At 41.1% G+C, this 20,993-nt stretch overlaps 1 protein-coding gene across 1 annotated transcript in view; it reads left to right on the top strand.

The window, feature by feature from the left end:
• The window catches only part of LOC149300899 (zinc finger ZZ-type and EF-hand domain-containing protein 1-like), a 53,807-nt gene extending 34,160 nt beyond the window's left edge, over positions 1-19,647 (top strand). The window contains exons 40-56 of the mRNA XM_089484469.1: positions 6,601-6,881; positions 7,290-7,464; positions 7,956-8,088; positions 8,287-8,483; positions 9,747-9,866; positions 11,391-11,585; positions 12,045-12,145; positions 13,870-14,005; positions 14,292-14,295; positions 14,731-15,104; positions 16,003-16,146; positions 16,667-16,835; positions 17,292-17,390; positions 18,576-18,741; positions 19,005-19,155; positions 19,294-19,365; positions 19,573-19,647. Of these exons, the coding sequence (XP_089340595.1) occupies positions 6,601-6,881; positions 7,290-7,464; positions 7,956-8,088; positions 8,287-8,483; positions 9,747-9,866; positions 11,391-11,585; positions 12,045-12,145; positions 13,870-14,005; positions 14,292-14,295; positions 14,731-15,104; positions 16,003-16,146; positions 16,667-16,835; positions 17,292-17,390; positions 18,576-18,741; positions 19,005-19,155; positions 19,294-19,365; positions 19,573-19,647 (2,592 nt within the window). The remainder of the gene's footprint in view (positions 1-6,600; positions 6,882-7,289; positions 7,465-7,955; positions 8,089-8,286; positions 8,484-9,746; positions 9,867-11,390; positions 11,586-12,044; positions 12,146-13,869; positions 14,006-14,291; positions 14,296-14,730; positions 15,105-16,002; positions 16,147-16,666; positions 16,836-17,291; positions 17,391-18,575; positions 18,742-19,004; positions 19,156-19,293; positions 19,366-19,572) is intronic.
• The last annotated feature ends 1,346 nt before the right edge of the window (positions 19,648-20,993 follow it).

Raw genomic sequence — 20,993 nt, 5'->3', positions numbered from 1 at the left:
CATCTGGATTCCAGTGTAAAGTGGCGTTGTCTAGCGCATCTGTGGCTAAAGCGCAGGGTGTCTGGTTGCAGTCCTTAGAGGGCAGTCTTTCAGAATCTATGGATGAAGGTTTATCTAAACTATTTAAAAACCTGACACTGGCTAATAGCTTCCTGCTGGAAGCTGCAGAAGAGGGCCTTAAGCTTTCAGCCCGTAACATGGGTTTGTCTTCCGTTGCCAGAAGGGCATTATGGCTACGTTCCTGGGCAGCAGATACTGCCTCCAAATCTACTCTATGCGATCTGCCCTTTGAAAGAACCAAGCTATTCGGTTCTTCCTTGGAGGAACTGATCAGACACATGTCTGATACTAAAAAGGCACTTCCTCAGGATAGGAAAAGCAGATGGAACAAGCGATACCAGTATAGACCTTCCAGGCCTTTTCAACCAGTTTTCAAGACTCAAGCCTTTCGTAAACAACACGAGAGAAAGTTTCAGGAACACCCTAAGAAACCAGAGGGTAGGAAGTTCTGACGGTGTTGGAGGTCGTCTGCAATGGTTCCTACCAAAATGGAGGCAAACCACAAACAATTCCTGGGTCCTCAGGATCATTGCGGACGGGTACAGGATAAAGTTTTCCAGTTTTCCTCGTCCTCTGTTCCTGATCTCGTGTTACCCCTCTCAGGTGAAGAACTCAGCACTGTTGGCCGAAAGCCTTACCCTTCTAAAAAAGGGTGTCATAGAGCCTGTTCCAAAGTATCAGGAGTTTCAGGGAGTTTATTCCCGTCTCTTCCTGGTCTCAAAGCCGGATGGGTCCTTCCGTCCAATTCTGGATTTAAAGAAAGTCAATGCATATATTCCTTACCGTCACTTCAGAATGGAATCCATTCTCACGGTTACCCGCCTGTTGAGACAAGGGGACCTTATGGTTACGTTAGACCTAAAAGATGCCTATCTCCATGTGCCTATCGCCATAGCCTCCAGGAAATATCTCAGGTTTGCCATAAGAGTCGGGACAAGAGTTCGTCATTTCCAGTTTACTGCTCTCCCTTTTGGCCTGTCGTCAGCTCCTCGGATCTTCACAAAGCTTTTAGCTCCTATTACAGCGGCTTTACGGAAAGAGGGGATCACAGTCGTCCCTTATCTAGACGATTGGCTGCTAAAAGCAAGTTCTTCTCAGGAGCTCCGGGCACATCTCAGCTTTACGACCCGATGCTTGGGGGAACACGGCTGGATCATAAATTACAAAAAGTCCAACCTGATTCCAACTACGAAGATCCAGTTTCTGGGGCTCATAGTGGATTCCGTCTCTTCGAGACTTTATCTCCCACGCTCCAAGATCAAGAAGATAAAGAATCAGGTTTCCTTTCTGCAACAAAATCCAACCCTTTCCTTCAGGTTGGCTATGAGTATCCTGGGCAGTCTTACAGCGTGTATTCCGGCAGTAAGCTGGTCCAAAGCGCAGTTGAGACCCCTGCAATGGGACATCCTACAACAGTGGTCCAGGAGACCGGAGGATCTAGATGTTACCTTCACGGTATCCAGGGAGGTTTTACTCCGGCTGAATTGGTGGAAAGCAAAGGAGCGCCTCACCCAAGGGCGATCTTTTCTACCACGTCATTGGATCACCCTCACCACGGATGCCTCCAAGGTAGGCTGGGGAGCTCATCTACTCGACCTCTGCAGTCAGGGCAGTTGGTCCTTAATCGATCAAGCCCAATCATCAAACTTTCGGGAACTGAAAGCTGTGTTCCTGGCACTCAAGACCTTCGGTCCAAGATTACGGGGGAAAGCTGTGAGAATCCAGTCCGACAATGCCACCACAGTCTCATATATAAACAGAAAGGGGGGCACTCGGATTCCAAGGCTACAGGACCTTTCAGACCATCTCATGCGCTGGGCCCAAAGAAACCTGGAGGATTTAGCAGCGACACATATCAAAGGAGTAGACAACTGTCTGGCAGACGATCTCAGCAGATCTCGTTGCTCCCAAGCAAACTGGTCCCTGGACAAGAGCATTTTTTCTCTCCTAGTTCAAAGATTCGGCCTACCAGATATAGACCTTATGGCGACCAGACAAAACAGGAAATTGCCAGTTTTCGCCTCCCTTTACAGGCAGGACAATCCCCCCCTGCTAGACGGAATGTCAGTGGTTTGGTCTTTCAAGATGGCTTATGTGTTTCCTCCAGTAGCCATGATTCCTCGGATCCTCCTAAAGATTCGGGTAGACAGAGCCAGGGTTTTAGCTATTCTCCCTTATTGGCCGAATCGAAGTTGGTTTTCGGAGCTGCTCAGTATGGCGATTTCAGTATGGGAGCTGCCAGTTTCCTCCCATCTTCTGGAAAACAAGAACCTGTCCAAGGATGTTCTTCTGCAGTTCAGATTGACGGCCTGGCTGCTGCAAGGATGATCCTCCAGAGCAGAGGCGTTTCCAATTCTATGTCAGAAATCCTCTTGGGTTCAGTACGAAGATCTACGTCCACTATTTATCTTCGAGTCTGGAATAAATTTCTCCACTGGTGTGTCTCCAAAGGTTTGGATTTCTCTTCTCCCCCCACAAGTTCTGTTCTGGATTTTTTGCAGGAAGGTTTTTCAGCGGGTCTCACAGTCTCGACGCTTAAGGGACAGGTTTCAGCCCTGAGTCATTTTCTCCTGTCGGAGTTGGCGTCCCAAGTTCTCGTCAGACGTTTTTTTTAAGGCTGCCATCATTCAACGGCCTCCCAGACGTTCGCATTTTCCCTCCTGGGATTTGTCATTGGTCCTCCAAGCACTCTGCTCTGAACCATTCGAACCTTTGGAAGAGGTATCTCTAAAATTTTTATCCCTCAAGACGGCTTTTTTGGTGGCCATTACCTCAGCGAGGAGGGTCAGTGAACTTCAAGCTCTTTCCGCGGCTCCAGAATTTACTATTTTCCACCAAGATAAAGTCGTCCTGTATGTTAAACCTTCTTTTTTGCCCAAGGTTATCTCTGAAGCTAATGTCAATCAGCCATTAATTTTGCCCTCTTTCTTCCCGTCTCCTTCAACTCCGGAAGAATCACTCTGGCACACTTTAGACGTCCACAGAGCTCTACGAATTTATATAGACCGCACTGCTTTTTTCCGCTCCATGGATCAATTGTTTGTTAATTATTTTGGTAGATCCACAGGCAATGCGGCCTCCAAGCACACGATATCTCGATGGCTTTCCGATACTATTCGCTTAGCCTACTCTCTCAGTGGTCAGGTTCTTTCATCCCGCATTACTGCTCACTCCACCAGAGCTATGGCTACATCCTGGGCTGAAAGGTCTTCGGCATCTCCAGAAGAAATATGCAAAGCAGCTACTTGGTCTTCCTTTCACACGTTTATCAAGCATTACCGGCTAGACATCTTCTCCTCCTCTGATGCTGACTTCGGGCGTAAGGTGCTTCAGGCAGTTACCTCGTGACCGTTTTTTTTCCCCACCCAGGAGGGGTCATCTTGCTATATCCCCGTGGTACTGACACTACACGACGGGAAAAATAGTAATTTTACTTACCGTAAATTCTTTTTTCCTTAGTGTAGTGTCAGTACATATATCCCTCCCTGTGCATTTTTGTATTAAAATTATTTTTTGCAAGCTATCTTGTGTTTCTTGGTACTTTCTGAAGGTATGAGGGTTGCCGGGGCTCTTATAGGGAGGAGTAGGAGGGGTTAGGAGGTATCTTAACCTCTTCGGTTCTAGGTCCTTGTCCCAGGAAGAGCGACACCCCCGTGGTACTGACACTACACTAAGGAAAAAAGAATTTACGGTAAGTAAAATTACTATTTTTGTGTTCTAATCATAAAAACATGGAATTTGACAACAGATAAGAACCTTTCACCCCATCGAGTCTGCTAATTTTCCTGTGCTATAAAAACCTCAAAACGTATTTGGTCCTCGGTGTTGTCTTATATTCGGGATAGCCTTGTGCCTGTACCATGCATGTCTGAAAGTCCACTACTGGTGGAAGGCATTGTCACTTGCCTACCACCCCTCTGTGATGTAAAACTTCCTTGTGTTACATCCAAGTCTCTGACTCTATAGTTTTGGAAAGCAAATCAATACATATCTATAAAATGTGCCTGTTGCATATCTGTATGTGCGCAGTTGTATATAAAAACATATTCAATAAAATGGAGCAGTTCTCTATATTTAACTAATGCAGCAGTAGTAAAAATACTGTTTTATTTATATAGCGCCAACAGTTTACGCAGCGCTTAATACAATACATATATTCAAGGGGTATGACAAGACGAGAATTGACAGACTAAGACAAACCGATACATTAGGTGGAGAGAGCCCTGCTCGCAAGCGTACAATCTTGAGACTGTGTCATGTTAGTGCTGTACTCTTAAGTTGTTATGCATTAACCCCTTAACGACCTTTGCCGGTTCAGGACCGTCATGGAAAAACAGTCGCTTAATGACATTTGACGGTCCTGAACCGTCAAAAAATTAAATAAGCTTAGAAACGATCACTTTCTTCGCTTAAACGGCGTTACTGTAATGCCTCGATGTCGAGGCATTCAGCAAGGCCGATATCGGCATCGGGGGCCATGTCTGGCCCCTCCCCGGGGCGTCAACAGCCGCCATACATTGTATGGCGGCGGACGCCCGTTTTAAAAGCGTTTAGGAGGCGATCAACGGTGATCTTCGCCATCAGCAAGCCCGGGAAAAAAAAAGAGAGATAATCTAGAGAACTCTGGCTCCACTTGCAGGTTGAATACAGGTACTGCACTCAACCATGCAAGTCAATGGAGCCCAGCTTTCTAATCACAATGTGATTAGTAAAATATTCCAAAAAAAAATGGGGGGGAAAAAAATAAAAATTTGCTAACATTTAAAAATAATTATGCCGTGATGTCACTAGATGAACCATCCAGTACCAGCAAAATGTGTAAAAAAAATATATAAAAAAAAGTATTAAAAAAAATAAAATAAAAAAATAAAGTTTATTATTTTGAGCAAGTGCTAAAATTTCTCCAAAATCTCAACAAAGAGTTAAAATAAAAGCACTTCAAATACCCAAGGGGTGTCTAATATATATAAAAAAAATGGCTGATGGGGTAAATTGGAGTGGCCGAGCTCAAAGATAGGGTACATAGGTACAGACTGACCAAAATGGAGAAAAAAAGCGCACTTCCCAAATGTGGCATTTTAAATCTCAAACAACACGACAAACCCATGCATGTTGGGTATCACTGCACTCAGGAGATGTTCCTGAACACACATTGGGGTGTTGTTTGACAGTGACATATACCAGCACCTGTATATCTATAACTAAAGTACAATTTGTGTGAAAAAAAAATAAAAAAAATTACTATTACAAAGTTTGACAAAGTGTAGTTGTATAATTGGTGCATGGAAAGGGTTAAAAAGTCTGTGTTGCCTCAAAAGTAGCCCTTTACCAGCCAAACAATCTAACAAACCCATGCATGTGGGGTATCGCTGTACTCAGGAGATGTTCCTGAACACATATTGGCGTGTTGTTTGACAGTGACATATACCAGGACCTGTATATCTATACCTAAAGTACAATTTGTGTGAAAAAAAAATAAAAAAAATTACTATTACAAAGTTTGACAAAGTGTAGTTGAATAATTGGTGCATGGAAAGGGTTAAAATAACAGCATTTGGAATACCCTGGGGTGTCTAGTTTTCAAAAATATATGGTTTGACGGAGTTAAATTGAGTTAACCCGCTTCAAAGATATTCCAAAGAGGAGATGGAGGCAGAATGACCAAATGACCACCTGAATTACGCATGCCCCAAAAGTAGCCTTTTACCAGCCAAACAATCTGACAAACCCATGCATGTGGGGTATCGCTGTACTCAGGAGATGTTCCTGAACACATATTGGGGGGTTGTTTGACAGTGACACATACCAGGACCTGTATATCTATAACTAAAGTACAATTTGTGTGAAAAAAAAATAAAAAAAATTACTATTACAAAGTTTGACAAAGTGTAGTTGTATAACTGTTGCATGGAAAGGGTTAAAATAACAGCAGTTGAAATACCCTGGGGTGTCTAGTTTTTAAAAATATATGGTTTGAATGGGTTAAATTGAGCTAACCGGCTTCAAAGATACCCAAAGAGGAGATGGAGGCAGACTGACCAGATTTTTTAAAAAAGGTTTGGAAATCATAAAACGCTGCTTGTACTTATTGCCCTATAACTTACAAAAAACAGCAAAAAAAATATAAAAACATTGGGTATTTCTAAACTCAGGACAAGTAGTAGAATCTATTTAGCTAATTTTTTTACTTGCTTTTTTAGGTGAGTAAAAGATTTTTCAAATAAAAGTCATAAAATGTTTTTCAATTTTTCACCATTTTTCATTATTTTTTTTATAGTAAATAAGATGATACGATCAAAATGGTATCTGAAGAAAGCCCATCTTGTCCTGAAAAAAACAATATATAACTTATGTGGGTACACTAAATGGGTGAGGAGAAAATTACAGCTGAACACAAGCACCACAAAAGTATTAAAACAGCCTCGGTCCCACAGGGTACAAAAAGAAAAAACGGTCCCGGTCCTTAAGGGGTTAAGTGTTGGAGGCGTTGTGACGTATATTACAGCAAACAGAACATAACTTTTTTTTTCCCCCCTTTAGGACACAGTGGTTCCTATTGTGAGCCTTCAGCAAGTGTTGCCGTTGATGTTCCAGGTTGTCCTTTCCAATGCTGGGCACTTAAATGAATCATACCATTTAACCCTTGGTCTTCTGGGCCAGTTAATTCTGAGACTACCTCCTGCCGAGGTAGATGACGCAGTTAGTAAGGTCCTGTCGTCGAAGCAGAGCAGTCCTGCTGAAGGTGAAGAGCTCAAGAGTTTTCCAGAAGGGTGGATTACTACTCAGCTGCTGTTCAGCTTGGGGGCTGCGTGTCTTGACAGGTTAGCCGCTTACCTGCATTTGACTTCTGAAAGTGTGTGAAGTTGTTTCAGTCCATCTCACGATAGATATAGGCTTTGATGAGTCACCAAAACAAGGGAGCTAATTGACTTGAGCGGTGCTTAGGCAATAATGATATCCTTAAAATCCAATCGAGTCAGATACTTGATGTGGCATTGGTAACCCATGGGCTAAACAATCCAAGATGAGAATAATTCGATAGATGGTGAACACTGTAGCCTAGCGGATTTTACAGTGGAGTGTTCAACGCTAGCCATGGTACATGCAACAGCAAATATCAAGATGTCTCAGCGGTATTGTAACTAGTATGTAACTGTAGTTGCATTATTTCAACAACATTGACAAATTTGAACTAACTTATTTCTGTTAATTTACTACTACCCTTGTAGCAAAGTCGGCCTGGACTGGGCCTGCACAATGTCAGATATTCTACGTGCGTTAAACGGTTCTTCAAAATGGCACAATGTGATTGCATCCTATACCGACCACTGCATGAAAGAACTGCCGCACCAGCTAAAAAACACCAACATCTTTACATTACTGGTGCTTGTTGGTTTCCCGGAGGTAAAGTATATTTTATTAATTTGTTGGGTTTCTTGTCTTCTGTCCATAACTGGTTTTAATTAGCATGTGAAATGTAGCCTTGGTCAGTTCTGCGATCCTGTTAGCGGTGTCACGGCTGAGAAACTGCCACAACAATGTACTTGTCCCATAAACAATGCATGCTAGGTACACCATTCTGACAGTTTAACAAAATATCTGTGTTTAATAACATTTTGCTTGTTTTCTGAAAAGAAATATGCATTTATATTCCTGAGAATTTGTCACACGGACTTGGAATTCTCTATACCCCTTTCTGTTTAGCGCCATAGCTCATTTTCCTGGTAGTTGTTTATTTTGACATTTTTAATGTGTTCAAATGGTGCAGTGTGTATGTAAATATGTGTGTATGTGTGTATATATATATATATATATATATATATATATGTGGTTTCCTTTGTATTAGTTGTTTCCTAATTTTGTGTAAATGTGTTTTGTGTTCTTTCTCGCTGCAGGTACTATGTATGGGAACACAGTCTGTATATATGGACAATGCCAAAGAGCCTCATGATGTCATCATACTGAAGCACTTTACCGAGAAGAACAGAGCTGTTGTTGTGGACATAAAAACGAGAAAGAGAAAAACAGGTAGCTATGTATGTGTAGGATGAACAAAAATAAGATTTTCAGTGTTAAATCCAGCTTCTAGCGATAATGTATAATATTATCAAAGAGAAACATGGTTGTTGGAAATCACCATTCTTTGTATTAAAATTCCAGCTGAACAATACCTTTTTTTGATGTGGTATGCATATTGTGTCATTTGCAACTGAATTCCTTCCTTAGTAAAAGATTACCAGTTGACGCATCACAAGGATACTGAGAGCCAAGGCTTGCAGGATCAGCTGAAGAAGTATCTTGAACACTTTTCATTCATCTCAAGTTACCTTTTGCAATCAGATTTGGACAATGGCAGCCCAGAAGCTGTGGAGGCTACTTGGGTTCTGTCACTCGCTCTTAAGGGATTATACAAAACACTTAAGGTAAAGGCCTACGTTATTCTATACGTATACATGTTTTACATATACCACATCGTATCCATGCACAATACCTCAAGAAATATCACAGTTTTCCAGTATTTAAATTATTTAAAATAAATATACAGTGGGTGCTTACTCCTGCGAGTAGATGCCTTCAAGCAGCTGCCACAAAACTTGGACTGCAGAGGGGATGGTGTGCTTTAGAGCTGGAGTATTTTAGGATCATAAATACTTTTGGTCATAAACCGTACTTTATGTGGCCACCCCTCCTAATTATTGAGTTTAGGTGTGTCATGAAATGGGTTTCCATGGTTGAACAGCTGCCCACAAACATCACTATGCACATTGTCAAATGTCCTCTGTATTGGTATAAAGCACGGCACCACTAGACTCTGGAGCAGTGGAAATGTGTTCTCTGGAATGATGAATCACTTTTCACTAGCTTATAGTCTGATGGACAAATCTTGGTTTGGCAGATGTCAGGACAACACTACCTACTGAAATGCATAGTGCCCGCCGTTAATGGGATGGAGGAGGGATAATGGGATGGAGGAGGGATAATGGTCTAGGTTTGTTTTTCAGAGTTTGGGCTCGGCCTCTTAGTTCCAGTGAAGGAAAATGTTAATGTTACAGCATACAAAGGCATTTTAGACAATTGTCCAACTTTTGTTGGAAGTTTGGGGATGGCCTTTTCCTGTTTCCTGCCCCCCCAGTGCACAAAGCAAGGCCCACAAAGACTTGGTTGGATGAGTTTAGTGCGGAGAAGCAAGAGTGTGCTGAACAGAGCCCTGACCTCATCCCTATTAAACACCTTTGGTATGAATTTGAACGCTGATTTGCAAACCAGGCCTTCTAGTTCAACATCACTGCCTGACCTCACAAATGCTCCTTTGGCTGAATTGGCAAAAATTACCACCAACACACTCCAAAATCTTGTGGAAAGCCTTCTCAGAAGAAAGAAGTGTATTGTAGCTGCAAATGGAGACGGGGACTCCATATTAATGCCCATGGTTTTGGAATGGGATCTCCGGCAAGCTCCTATAGGTGTGATGGTCGGGTGTGCAAATACTTTTAGTCATATAGCGTGACTGGATACGAAGAACGTTGGTTTTCTTAGTAGCATATATTAAATCCACCTAATGAATACAACACACACTGATCAAGTGGTTAAGTGAGATGGTTAAGTAACTTTATTCAATTCATGATATTTTCATCAAAATGGTAAATGGCAATTCTGTAATGACTTAAGATTTTGTTTTTATGCAGAGTCATGATTTTGCAGAGCTCCAAAATGCCTTCATTCAGTCCGGTTTACTGAAATTGTTGGTGAAGAAATGCAGTAAAGGGACTGGTTTCAGTAAAACATGGCTCCTTCGTGATTTGGAGGTAAGACTTTTGGACCTTTTCTCTGCAGAGAGTGATTTAAGCAAGCGGAGAACAGAGTGTTAATAAGATACTCTGTGGAGTCTCCCATGATATTGAGCTTTTCACCTCTTGGTACAATTACCCCGTCGTCTGTGATTTTTTTTTTTTTTTAGAAAACTATATATAATATATATTTGTACATTCAGCGGAATTAACTCTTACATGAAAACGTTATAACTATGCATGTTACAAACTATAATGAGTAAAATGCAAATATTAACTGGCAAGAAGCCGAATGGAAAACCTATATGTATAACTTTCAGTTACAATTATACTGTTTGTCCTTTGCGGACAACAGCATTTTCATTGTTTCTACTATGTCCTTGGTCAACCCTAATTTCCCTCTTCCTCACTTAGTGTACCCACACAAATTAAATATTTGTTTCTTTCAGTAGGGGTTTATTGTGTGTGGAAACAAATCTAAAAAAGAAATTACACAAATTGTAATATTTTAAAATTTGGTATTCTGAGTCTCTAACTCCAAGACTCACAGATCCCAAAACCACTCCATAAAATGATAAAGGACAAACAAGGGTATTGCTCTATGGTCATTTTGACATATTTCATGCATCTATTTCCCCACCAATTTTATTCAAAACTAGCTGTTTAAAATAAATAATTCAAACACTCTTTGCAATGTTGCTTTGGATTTGTTGCCCAGGATATGTGCAATTGCAGTAACAAACACCAATTCGTCTTTAGCAACATTCTCAGAGTACAGCGATGCCCAACATACAAAAGGTTGGGAAGTTTGGGGAAAGCTATGGGACCAAAATTGGAACATGCGTTTTTTAATTATTTTTGTCGTGAGGCAGTATATTTTATAGGTTTTTTGTTTTTTTTTAGGTGAGTGGCATGGGTGATTATTTTTTATTATTATTATTATAAATCTCTTCTAGAGAGGAGTGTACCATAACTAGAGGTCCCATATGGAGTCTGTTTTTATTTTTTAGAGGCTCTTTCTCCATACTCCTGCATCCTTTCACGGTGCCTGCTATTTCTCCCTGTCTCTGATTACAATGTGATCCGGAAGCAGAGCTGCTCAGCCCCGCTCTCCTGATCACACCTGCTAAGAGACCCGATTTCGTGTCACTGCAGACTTATTCGGATTTTCGTCAGTTAGGGAATATCCCAGTGATGGCATTTAAATATTCAATTAGCTCGGGCCATACATTTTGGGGACACCAATCTGATGTGGACAGGTATGGATTTAGCCCTGCCGATGCTTGCTTAAAGGACCACGACGTAGTACTGCGTCAACGGTCAGAATTTTGTGACATAGTACTAGGCGTATCGTCATGAAGTGGTTAAAGACCTAGGATCTTGCACATCATACTGTATTCAAGGGCTAAAGGAAGTAATGTACTGGTTAGAAGACTCCTGTGTTTCTAAAGCTTTTGTTATATTTCTTTTGAAGTTCCAATTTACTGTTTGTATTATGAAAGTGATTACCTGAATGTAACACTATGTTTCCTGGACTATCAGATCTTATCTATCATGCTGTACTCGTCAAAGAAGGACATGAGTGTATCTGAAAGGAAGGATCAGGTGTCTGAAAAACCAGAAAAACAAGACCTCTGCAAAGATGAAGACGTGTCTGGAGAACCCAGTTTGGATCAGGGTGAGGTGAGACCAGATCCATTAGATGGTCTCGATGAAGCTACTAAAATGTGTTTTCAGGTAATTTTTTTGTTTATTTGCTTGAATCAACAAGGATGTGTTCTTTTCTTCACCAAAAATGAACATTTTAATATGTTACGTAATTATTTTAATTATTATTACCACATCAGATGGCTGCTTTTAAGATTTGTTGGAATGAAGCTTTTTCACCCGTTGTAAAACATACATTTAAAAGGTGTTAATCAGGATTGTGAGATGAGCGGGCATTTGCATACTAGGATACATATTCTTTATTATAAATCTCCTGAAAATCATCATATGATGTGTTAAGATGTTAACATAGTCGGTTACCAGGCTGTTTATTGCTAATGAATTTAACAGCTGCGCATTTTTTTTTCTGAACACTCTGCCTGTCTGCAGCCTTCAGCATTGAGGCCTCTTCTACATGTTGAGCAGTTCCATAGAAATCCAAATTTTTATATTAGTGGTGAACATATGTCTGTATCATTTTTGTTTTAGGTAATTCATGAAGGACTCAATGTACCTTTACACATTCTGCGGGCAATATATGAAATGGGGATGAAAAATGCAGATTCCTTCCTTCAGGAGGTCCACAAAAGGTAATATTAAAAATTGACTTGGCAATCATGCACTTGCAGCTATCTAGTTATTAAACTTGTGCAAATGGACCAAAAACATTTTGGACAACTTTTTTGTTTTGTCTTTGGTCCATTTGTTTTCCTGCTCTTTTGGTTCAGACAAAGTTAGGAAGGCTCTTTCAATTCCGAAAATAAAATACCGTATTTGCTCGATTATAAGACGAGGTTTTTTCCAGAAAAAAACTTCTGAAAAACCGACCTCGTCTTATAATCGAGGTCGTCTTGTAATCAGGCCTCAGATCATCCCCCACGATACCTCACAATTCCATCGGCAGCCGCCGCCGCCGTATCAGCTGCAGCCACCGCCGCCGCTTCTGTATTCGCGGCAGCTGCCGCCGCCGCCGCCGCTTCTGTATTCACGGCAGCCGCCGCCGCTTCTGTATTCGCGGCAGCCGTCGCCGTTTCTGTATTCGCGGGAGCCGCCGACTCCGTATCCGCGGCAGCCGCCGCCTCCGCCTCCATAATCCGCGGCAGCAGCCGCCGCCTCCGTAATCCGCGGCTTCAGCATCCTCCGATGCGGCCGAATCGGAAGCTGTGACCATAACAGATGCGCGGGTCACGTGGGTCGCGCTGTTCTCACCTGACCCAGCTTCGTTTTTTACGTTTTGTGCCTATGATTCTATGCAAATCAGTCCTACCTGACAGTCTGTGCTCCTGTTCACAATTTGTGAAGAGGAGCATAGACTGTCAGGTAGGAATGATTTGCATAGCTGGTTCAATTAGGGGCACAACCTAGTGAACTACATTTCCCATGATTCCCAGACCCCTTTAAGCGTGACTGAGGAGCATGGGACATGTTGATGGGACATGTTGATGGGACATATAGATCTGCTATTCCCACTGACAGGTGAGAAAGAAAAAAGAAAAAAACACAAAAACAGTGGTTTTGATTTTTTTCCCATTAGGGTCGTCTTATATTCAGGCCTTTTCTTTTTTTTCCCCAATAAGATCCAAAATTTGAGGGGTCGTCTTATAATCGGGGTCGTCTTATAATCGAGCAAATACGGTACTTTCCCTTTTCACTCACGCTATCTCTATGCTATGCTATCTCTATGCTATGCTATTTCTCAATGTCTCCCTACCTTCTCCGTCTACCGTTCCTGTGTCCCTGTCTTTTTCTCTGCAGATCTTCTTGTTCTTCTGTCTTCTTTCTTCGCCCGCTTCTCCCTGGTGTCAGCTCTGTTAACCAGGTCTCCCGGAGCGCTTCCACAAAAGGGTGGAGACTCTGCGCACACCCTTTCCCCTGATTTGAGGATCTGTGGTGTCGCTGTGGCTCCACCTTTTGAAGAAATACTCCAAGAGACCAGAATAATGTAGACCAATCTGCAAATCCGTCTGCATTATTCTTGCCTTATATCGGGGAGAAGTGGCTGAAGAAATAAGGCAGAAGAACAAGAGAAGAAGCAGTGCTGCGGAAAAGGAGACGGCAACGCGGATGACAGAGAGACATTGAGAGTGTGAGTGAGTGAGTGAAAAAACAACACAACACAATACAAACTAAATTCAGAGCTCTCTGCTTCGTTTTCCATTTGTACAAATCCAAATGCACAAGTGTAGTAGTTCCCAAAAATGCCATTTTGTATCATTTGACCCTAAAGTAAACAAACTAAATATCTGCTGATTGTTTTATCTTACTATGTAATAATTAACGGAGATCTCGCACTTGCATCCCTGTCTTCTCGAAGGTTTGATGAAAACACTGGTTTGATGGATGAGAAGGTAAAGAAGATGGCACAAAAATGGCAACCGTGCAAACTTTCAAGATCTGATGAGCCGAATTTGAGTGTGACAGACACAGATATGATTATCCCACTCTGCATGGTATGTGTGATTCAATTATTATTTAAGTTTGGTTATCTATTTTTTTTTTATTCCTCCATATATTATGGTCAAACAAACACATAGCCAAATTGCTTATAAAATGGTGTTTGGAGTCTAAAGACTTAATAAGCCTTGACGTTTTGGAGCAATGTTGAAAAATTGACCTTTGTGCATCACTTGGGTTCCTCCAACAGTCTAGGTTTCCATAATCTTGTTGGAGTGAGACAAGGGTGTATTTAAGTGGGTCTTCACCCAGGTTGAGCCCCGCTCCCCTTAGGTCCTCAAGCCATATGTCCTCTGTTTAGAGCAATAAAACATGAGGTCCTCTAAAGGATGTGCGGCATGGAGGGAGAGCACTACTGAGATGGGCACAGACCTCCATAGTGCAAATTGAGATTTCCCCAACCTCCTATGGATCAGAAGCAAACCAGGACGCCTGATCCTCCAGTAGGACTGCCTTAGACCTTCCACCCTGGGCTAGTTCTAATCAATGTAGGTCTGAATACGCCACTGGGTACAGGTGGAAATTGTATATTTGGTCTGTTTCACTGATGTATAAAAATCTTTGTACTGCATAAGAGTGAAACACTTATTTTACGTAAAAAGTTTTGGAAACTTTTCACGTGTACAAAGAAAGAATGTATTGAAACCATTGCTTCCCATGCCTATGGTTTTAGTGCTCCTACATGTTTTTAAAGTGAAAATGGTTTTCTTGAATGTGTAACCTTCCATTTTGCAGATAAAACCAACACAATGTGAAAAGGCAACAGAGGAGACAAACCCAGTCAGCCAAAAACTAATTATAACCAGTGAGAGCGACCTTCAACTCAGCTACGCCAGACAACGGCGCACCAAGAGCTCTCTCCTGCTCCGCAAAGAGCTCGATTCACGCAGCAAAATAGCCGTGCGCGATTACCTTTATCATGTCAACGAGGCAACAGCCGTGGTTTATGCCCGGCATGTACTGGCATCCCTACTGGCTGAATGGCCAGATGGAGTCCCGCTAAATGAAGACATCCTGGAACTGAGTGGAGCAGCCCATATAACATATATATTGAATATGCTAATGCATCTGGAGGAGAAACAGCTGTGGGAAAAGGTAGTAATAACCTTGTGGTTAAATCCTCTTTATATGAATCGAGGATTGTGTAAGTGGATCAGCCTTCCAGCTCTAGTCGTTTATAGATACAACTGACCAGTGTCTGGTTAAAAATAGGAGTTCAAAAATATTGTGCTGGTTTTTTTTTTTTTTTTAAACATAATGTTTTGAAATGACGGCATATTAGCCGTTTGTATGTGCTATAGCTCTGTTATCTACTGATCTACTAGAGAAACACCCTGACTCCTTATCTCATTGCCTTGTGGCAAACAATAGAATAATTCATGAAAGTCCATGGAGGAAAGAACTTCATTGTACAAACAGAACTCCATTCTGTTTGTACAATCTGTACATTATCAATTCCATTAAGAGTCATAAAGGAAAGTTACCCAAAATATCAACACTGCCTACAATAGCAACCTCTAGGTCTGCAGATTAAGAAAGTGTATTGGAACAAGTCGTGTAAAGTTTACATGTTCCCAAGTACTAAACTATATTTCTGTATATAGCGCTCTTTGTAACCCTCTATGAAAAATGTTTATTTTTCCATGGAACTTCTCCTTTAAACACATATGGGATAGGGGTGATGCTGTCTTGATAATAATACAAGTTGAAGCACTTAATATGTCTTCAATTTGTACGGCAGGTGGTAAGGTGTACAGAATTATATTGGCTTTTCTGCAGTCGGGTTTTTCTTTCTAAGAAACTTATACTGTATATGTCCATGGAGAGTGATTAGCGGTATCACATGTCGTGTACCCACGTGTCATGTGATTTGCACGTTTAATTCTCATGCTACCATCAGTCCGTACAATAGCACTCACCCAGCATGGTTTTTAAGAGTCTGGTTTTGATCTAGTATTTTTTGTGAATGCTCAAAGTCCTTGTGGCTGTTCAGATTTTACAGAAAGTGCTTGGTGGCTGTAGCAGCAGTATGCTGGGGACCGTAGCTCTCACCGCCTGTCAGTTCATGGAGGAGCCTGGGACAGCCGTTCAGGTCCGGGAGTCCAAACATCCGTATAACAACAATACCAGCTTTGAGGTACGGTGGCTACAACCTAACATCGTATGCAACAATACAATCTTACCAGGCTCTATGTAGGCTCTAAATTAGCACGTTCTACACAGTGAATGGGCTTGTGGAGTATCTGGCAGGCAAGAAACTGGCAGGGTTGTTTGTCAGTATGTTGTTTTTATGCAGCTCATACTATCTGCTTTTACACACAAATAACTATAAAATGTATGGAAGCTTGGGTTTGAACTAATATTCAGTAATATTTAACATTGAATAGAATCTCACTGAATGTTCTTTTTAAGTGCAAATGGTAGATCCTGCTAATGTCTTCACTAAGCGACGTGAGACTAGATAACCAATGTTTAGGAAAGCAAATAAGTATTAATTAGAATGTCATCTGTGCAGATATGTAATGTAACCACATAATGGGCTATACACATACCGTGTGTGTGTATGTATGTATGTATGTATGTATATATATATATATAATATATATATAAATTTATTTTTCAAATCATGTTAAGATATTACATTTCTTTGTGTACAGGATAAGGTTCACATACCTGGAGCAATTTACCTCTCGGTCAAGTTTGACCCGCAATGTAACACAGAAGAGGGCTGTGATGAGCTGGTCATCTCTAGCTCTTCTGACCTGAAACAAGACCTGCACAGATTTAGCGGGCCACCCAAAAAGTGGATAGACTTTGAGCTTCCAGGTAGGTTAATCATTTATGTGGCATTTGTTTTACCGTAATACAGTACAGAATGCGCTCAGCATCTTGGTTGCGATGTACTAAACGCTATCACAGGAGTAAAAGCGTTCTGATGTTCCGTTCACCATACGCACAGTGAATTTTGAGTTCCATAGCTGGAGTCTAGTTTGGGCTGCATGAAGGCTCCTGGCTCCTTCAACATATAACATAAGAAAGAAAGGAGGAGATTTACTGCGTATTTCTGAGTGCAACACAAATGAAAAAAGCTTGTACTGAATTTGGATAAGTAGAAATGTACGCGTGGAATATGACGCATTCCATTTTGTTTTCTTCACACACAATCTTTGCAGTAATCATTCATTTCAAGTATTTCTGTGATGCTTTCTTTTTCTTGTAGAATAATAAAATAATTGTATTGCATGCATTTGCTAATGCTCCAATATTAACTTTTCTGTGTAGGGGACACATTGTTCTACCGGTTTACATCTGACATGAGTTGCACTGAATGGGGCTACAAATTTACCGTGGCTGCTGGACACCGAGGGCGTTTTCAGACAGGTTGGTGCAATGTCACGCTTGGTTACCCTTCTTTTCACCACCGATAAATATACTTCTAAATATTTACCTTATCTGCTTTAAATAAACTTACATTTTCTTGACTTTTTACCGCCTTTTCAACTCATAAGTTATCCTAAGTTATCCTAACTGGACCATGTGATTTTCCATGTACATGGCTTTTTTTCCCATTTATAAGTTGCTGCTGCTGTAGATTAGAGAGCATATGTTAAGGTGCAGAGACGGAAAACCAATGCCAAAAGCCACCGAGCTTTTAGGGCAAGTACCTGGCTATTTGCCACAGAAACTGTATCATGAAATATCTATTTTGTTCCAAATAAAGGCACTAACAACTGGGATCATCTTGTGTTTTGCCATTGATCTTGTACTTTTGTTGTATTCCATATTACTCCATTTTTTGTACATCTTTTGTAAATTTCTAATTAAGCATCGTGAGTCAGTGTGACTACAGGACCGTATTAAAGGGGGGACTATATTAGGGGCCAGCATTATCTGTAGTGTATTGTTAAGGTGCTGATATACAATCCCCGAGGCTCAACTGTCCCTGTCTCCAGGCTCAGTCACTATGTCTGGATTGGCTTCCAAATGTATGATGCAAACAGATTTTGAGCTGTGTAGGTGTGCACACACTTGTTAGTTCCTACAAGGACCAACGAGGTATTTTTTGGTAAGGGAATCATCTCAGGAGCATCCTAATTGCTGGCAAGGAGGTGAATAGGAGCCAGCTATAATAAGTGGCACACACCATATCTCCTCTTCTGTTACTCTAAGCTCCTCAGTTTTACAAAACCCTTTTTTGTATGTGGGTAATGATGCTTTACGCCGCTGAAGAGGCATCCTACGTTTAGCGACGCATATATTCGAGGTTTATGACAAGACAAGAATTGACAGACTAAGACAAACTGATACATAAGGTGGAGAGAGTAATCTGCATCCTGTTATGTAGTAGTCATTATTGCGCTTGAAAATGTTTATTAAATACAAAAATACATATATGTTTCCTGATATAAGTGGCAGAGGTTTGTTTTTACATTGCATGCCGAAAAAATTTTTAGATTGAGATGTGTACAAGCTCAATAGCTTTTAATTTGTTTTAATAATAAAAGCACCAGCACCTCTGTGTAAGAATGGGTGTGTTGTTAACGATCGATATATCTTACGTTGTAGGATTTGAAATTATAAAGCAGATGCTGTCTGATCAAAGAGTCGTCCCCCACCTTCCTCTGTCCAGCATCTGGGATTGGCAAGTTGGCGTAGCGTGTCGTCAGACTGGTCACCAGCGGCTGAAGGCGATCCATCTGTTGTTAAAGATATTGCAGCTTAATCCTGTGAGGTAGGATATATATATATATCTATTACCAAATTACCCTGAAGGACCTAACTCCACAGTTATCTTTGTTAACATGGGACAGTGCCTCCCAATAGATACTTTTATTTTTGTGAAGTTCTTTATTTGATTACCATATTTATACATTTTTTCTCTCTTTCATCTGTGGGTTATAGTGAAGCTACCTCTCAATGGTTGACTAAGGTATTGATTGGGTGAATCTCGACGTTCGTATATGTGATTTTATTCTTATATCTATGTTCTTGTAGGGTCTTTGATCTGAAACTGTTAAAGCCGCTGTGGCCAATATTTACCCGTTTAGAGGAGACTACTTGTCAAGACACTGGCAGTAACGGAGTCCTCCTTCCCCTGCATCGGGCGCTCACTGAGCTCTTTTATATTGCAGAGAACAGAGCAGACGTAAGTGTGATAGCCTCATACTAAACATGGACTTAAATGATTAGAATATTATAAATATGAATTAATTAAAAAAAAAAGCAACAAAAGCATTTTCACCCACACAGTGAATACACAGGACTCTCACATTTTTGTTTGCAGGAGTCAGGCTGTTTGCAGGATTATCTCTTGGCTTTAACCACAGAAGAGCAGCTGTGTAATTATACGACACGGGTACGTCTCTTGTGAAATGCCTTATGTTGCTGCTGCTGCTGCTGCTGCTGCTGTTAATATTACTGCTCATGGGTCGACTTTTAATATTTGTATTTGTACATGAATTTGCAAGGTTGGATGTCTTCAGTTATATACATTATACACTTAATTGATTTGTCTGGCTTTCCCCCCAGTAAGCAAGTGTTAATAATCATTTACTGTTTTTAGGCACTGAAAAACATTGCTGCCATAAGCTTTGCCATGAACTATCCAAACAAATCAACAAGCGTCTGGACCGTGTGATTTTATGGTGAATAAGTGTCATGTAGCCTGGAATCGAGTTCACATTCAAGCTGATGCAGCATGCCGTATGGATTATCACCTCGTTGTAAATTAGCCCTGTGAAAGCACATCGCATCGGAAACGCGTCCCAAACTCCACCTGCTGCTTAACACGTGTGCACTAGTGAGCTTTAAAGACCAGAGCCGTGATCGGTTTGACTTTATTATGGAGCGGTGGCCTTGTTTGGCTGCAAGCAGCGTTGGTTGGGTATCTGAAGGAGATTAGCGAGTTTTACAAATGTAGGAAAACTGGGAAAATATTTTGTTCTGTGCATTTAAAGTCCTTCAGAAGTAACTTTTAAATCCTTTTTTTGTTTTTTTTTGTTAAGGTCTAATTTTAAATCCCCTAAAATAGTGTGTCAATCAGTAGCGCCCCCTTGATGTATGCGTATATGTTGCCTTTGGCATTGATTGATAACTTGACAAGTTTTGTCGCAGCTTTCTCACAACCAACTCCCTGCATACTGCTTTTGGACTGGTTGATTCACCACAAAATGGGGTTATCGATAACGAGCAATTCTGGTGCTGAATGCGGAAAGTGATCACCGGGTACACCAGTGGAATATTCCTGTTCGTTGCTCAACTTCTGACTACTTGGCGTTTGAGTTTGTCTCTGTTTATGAACGGGTGCAGATAAACAGTGTATCGACTTACCACACAGACATGGCTCAGCGCAGTTACTTCACACAGTGCACATAATCTGGCTAGCTCCCTGTGGAGGAATGCTTGAATTGTTGGTATAGGTATTGCTTTTATTTTTCATTACACAGTCTTAAGATGTTGGTAGCATATTTTTTCAAATCCAAATAGATGTATAAAATGTTTACATTCAAACTTTTATAATATTGCATACTGATCCTGTCTTAATCTCATCGGGCCATAGTTATCCAGACCAAGACGGGGCAGCGGCCATAGCAACCCTTGGAGTATTGCTGCTTATTGATTTAGAAGCGCTGTGCCTCGGACTTGCTCCACTTACGCCTTGGTAAATACAGCCCTGGATTTCTTTTGCTTGGATTATAAATCCCATTCAGATAGACTAGACTTTTTTTTTTGCTTGTTAGCCAGCTAGTCCGGAGAGACCTTGATCTCTGCGAGCAACCTTTTACCATGAACCACAATACGTTTTTCTTTCTTTGTGTTTGTAGCGCAGGCACAACGCATGAATTTCCTGGCAAACAAACAGAGTTGCGTGTTATGATGTGAACTTTAAACAATGTTTTAATTATACAAGTACTTTTGTCTGCTACAGTTTATTTCGCCAATAAACACACTTCCTTGTAAGTGCCCTGAAAACCACACTGACCC

This window comes from Sceloporus occidentalis, unplaced genomic scaffold (genome assembly GCF_023333645.1).
Source record: "Sceloporus occidentalis isolate IW3139 unplaced genomic scaffold, rSceOcc1.0.p SCAF_22, whole genome shotgun sequence".
Classification (NCBI taxonomy): domain Eukaryota; kingdom Metazoa; phylum Chordata; class Lepidosauria; order Squamata; family Phrynosomatidae; genus Sceloporus; species Sceloporus occidentalis.
This window is presented reverse-complemented; position numbering and strand designations above follow the sequence as displayed.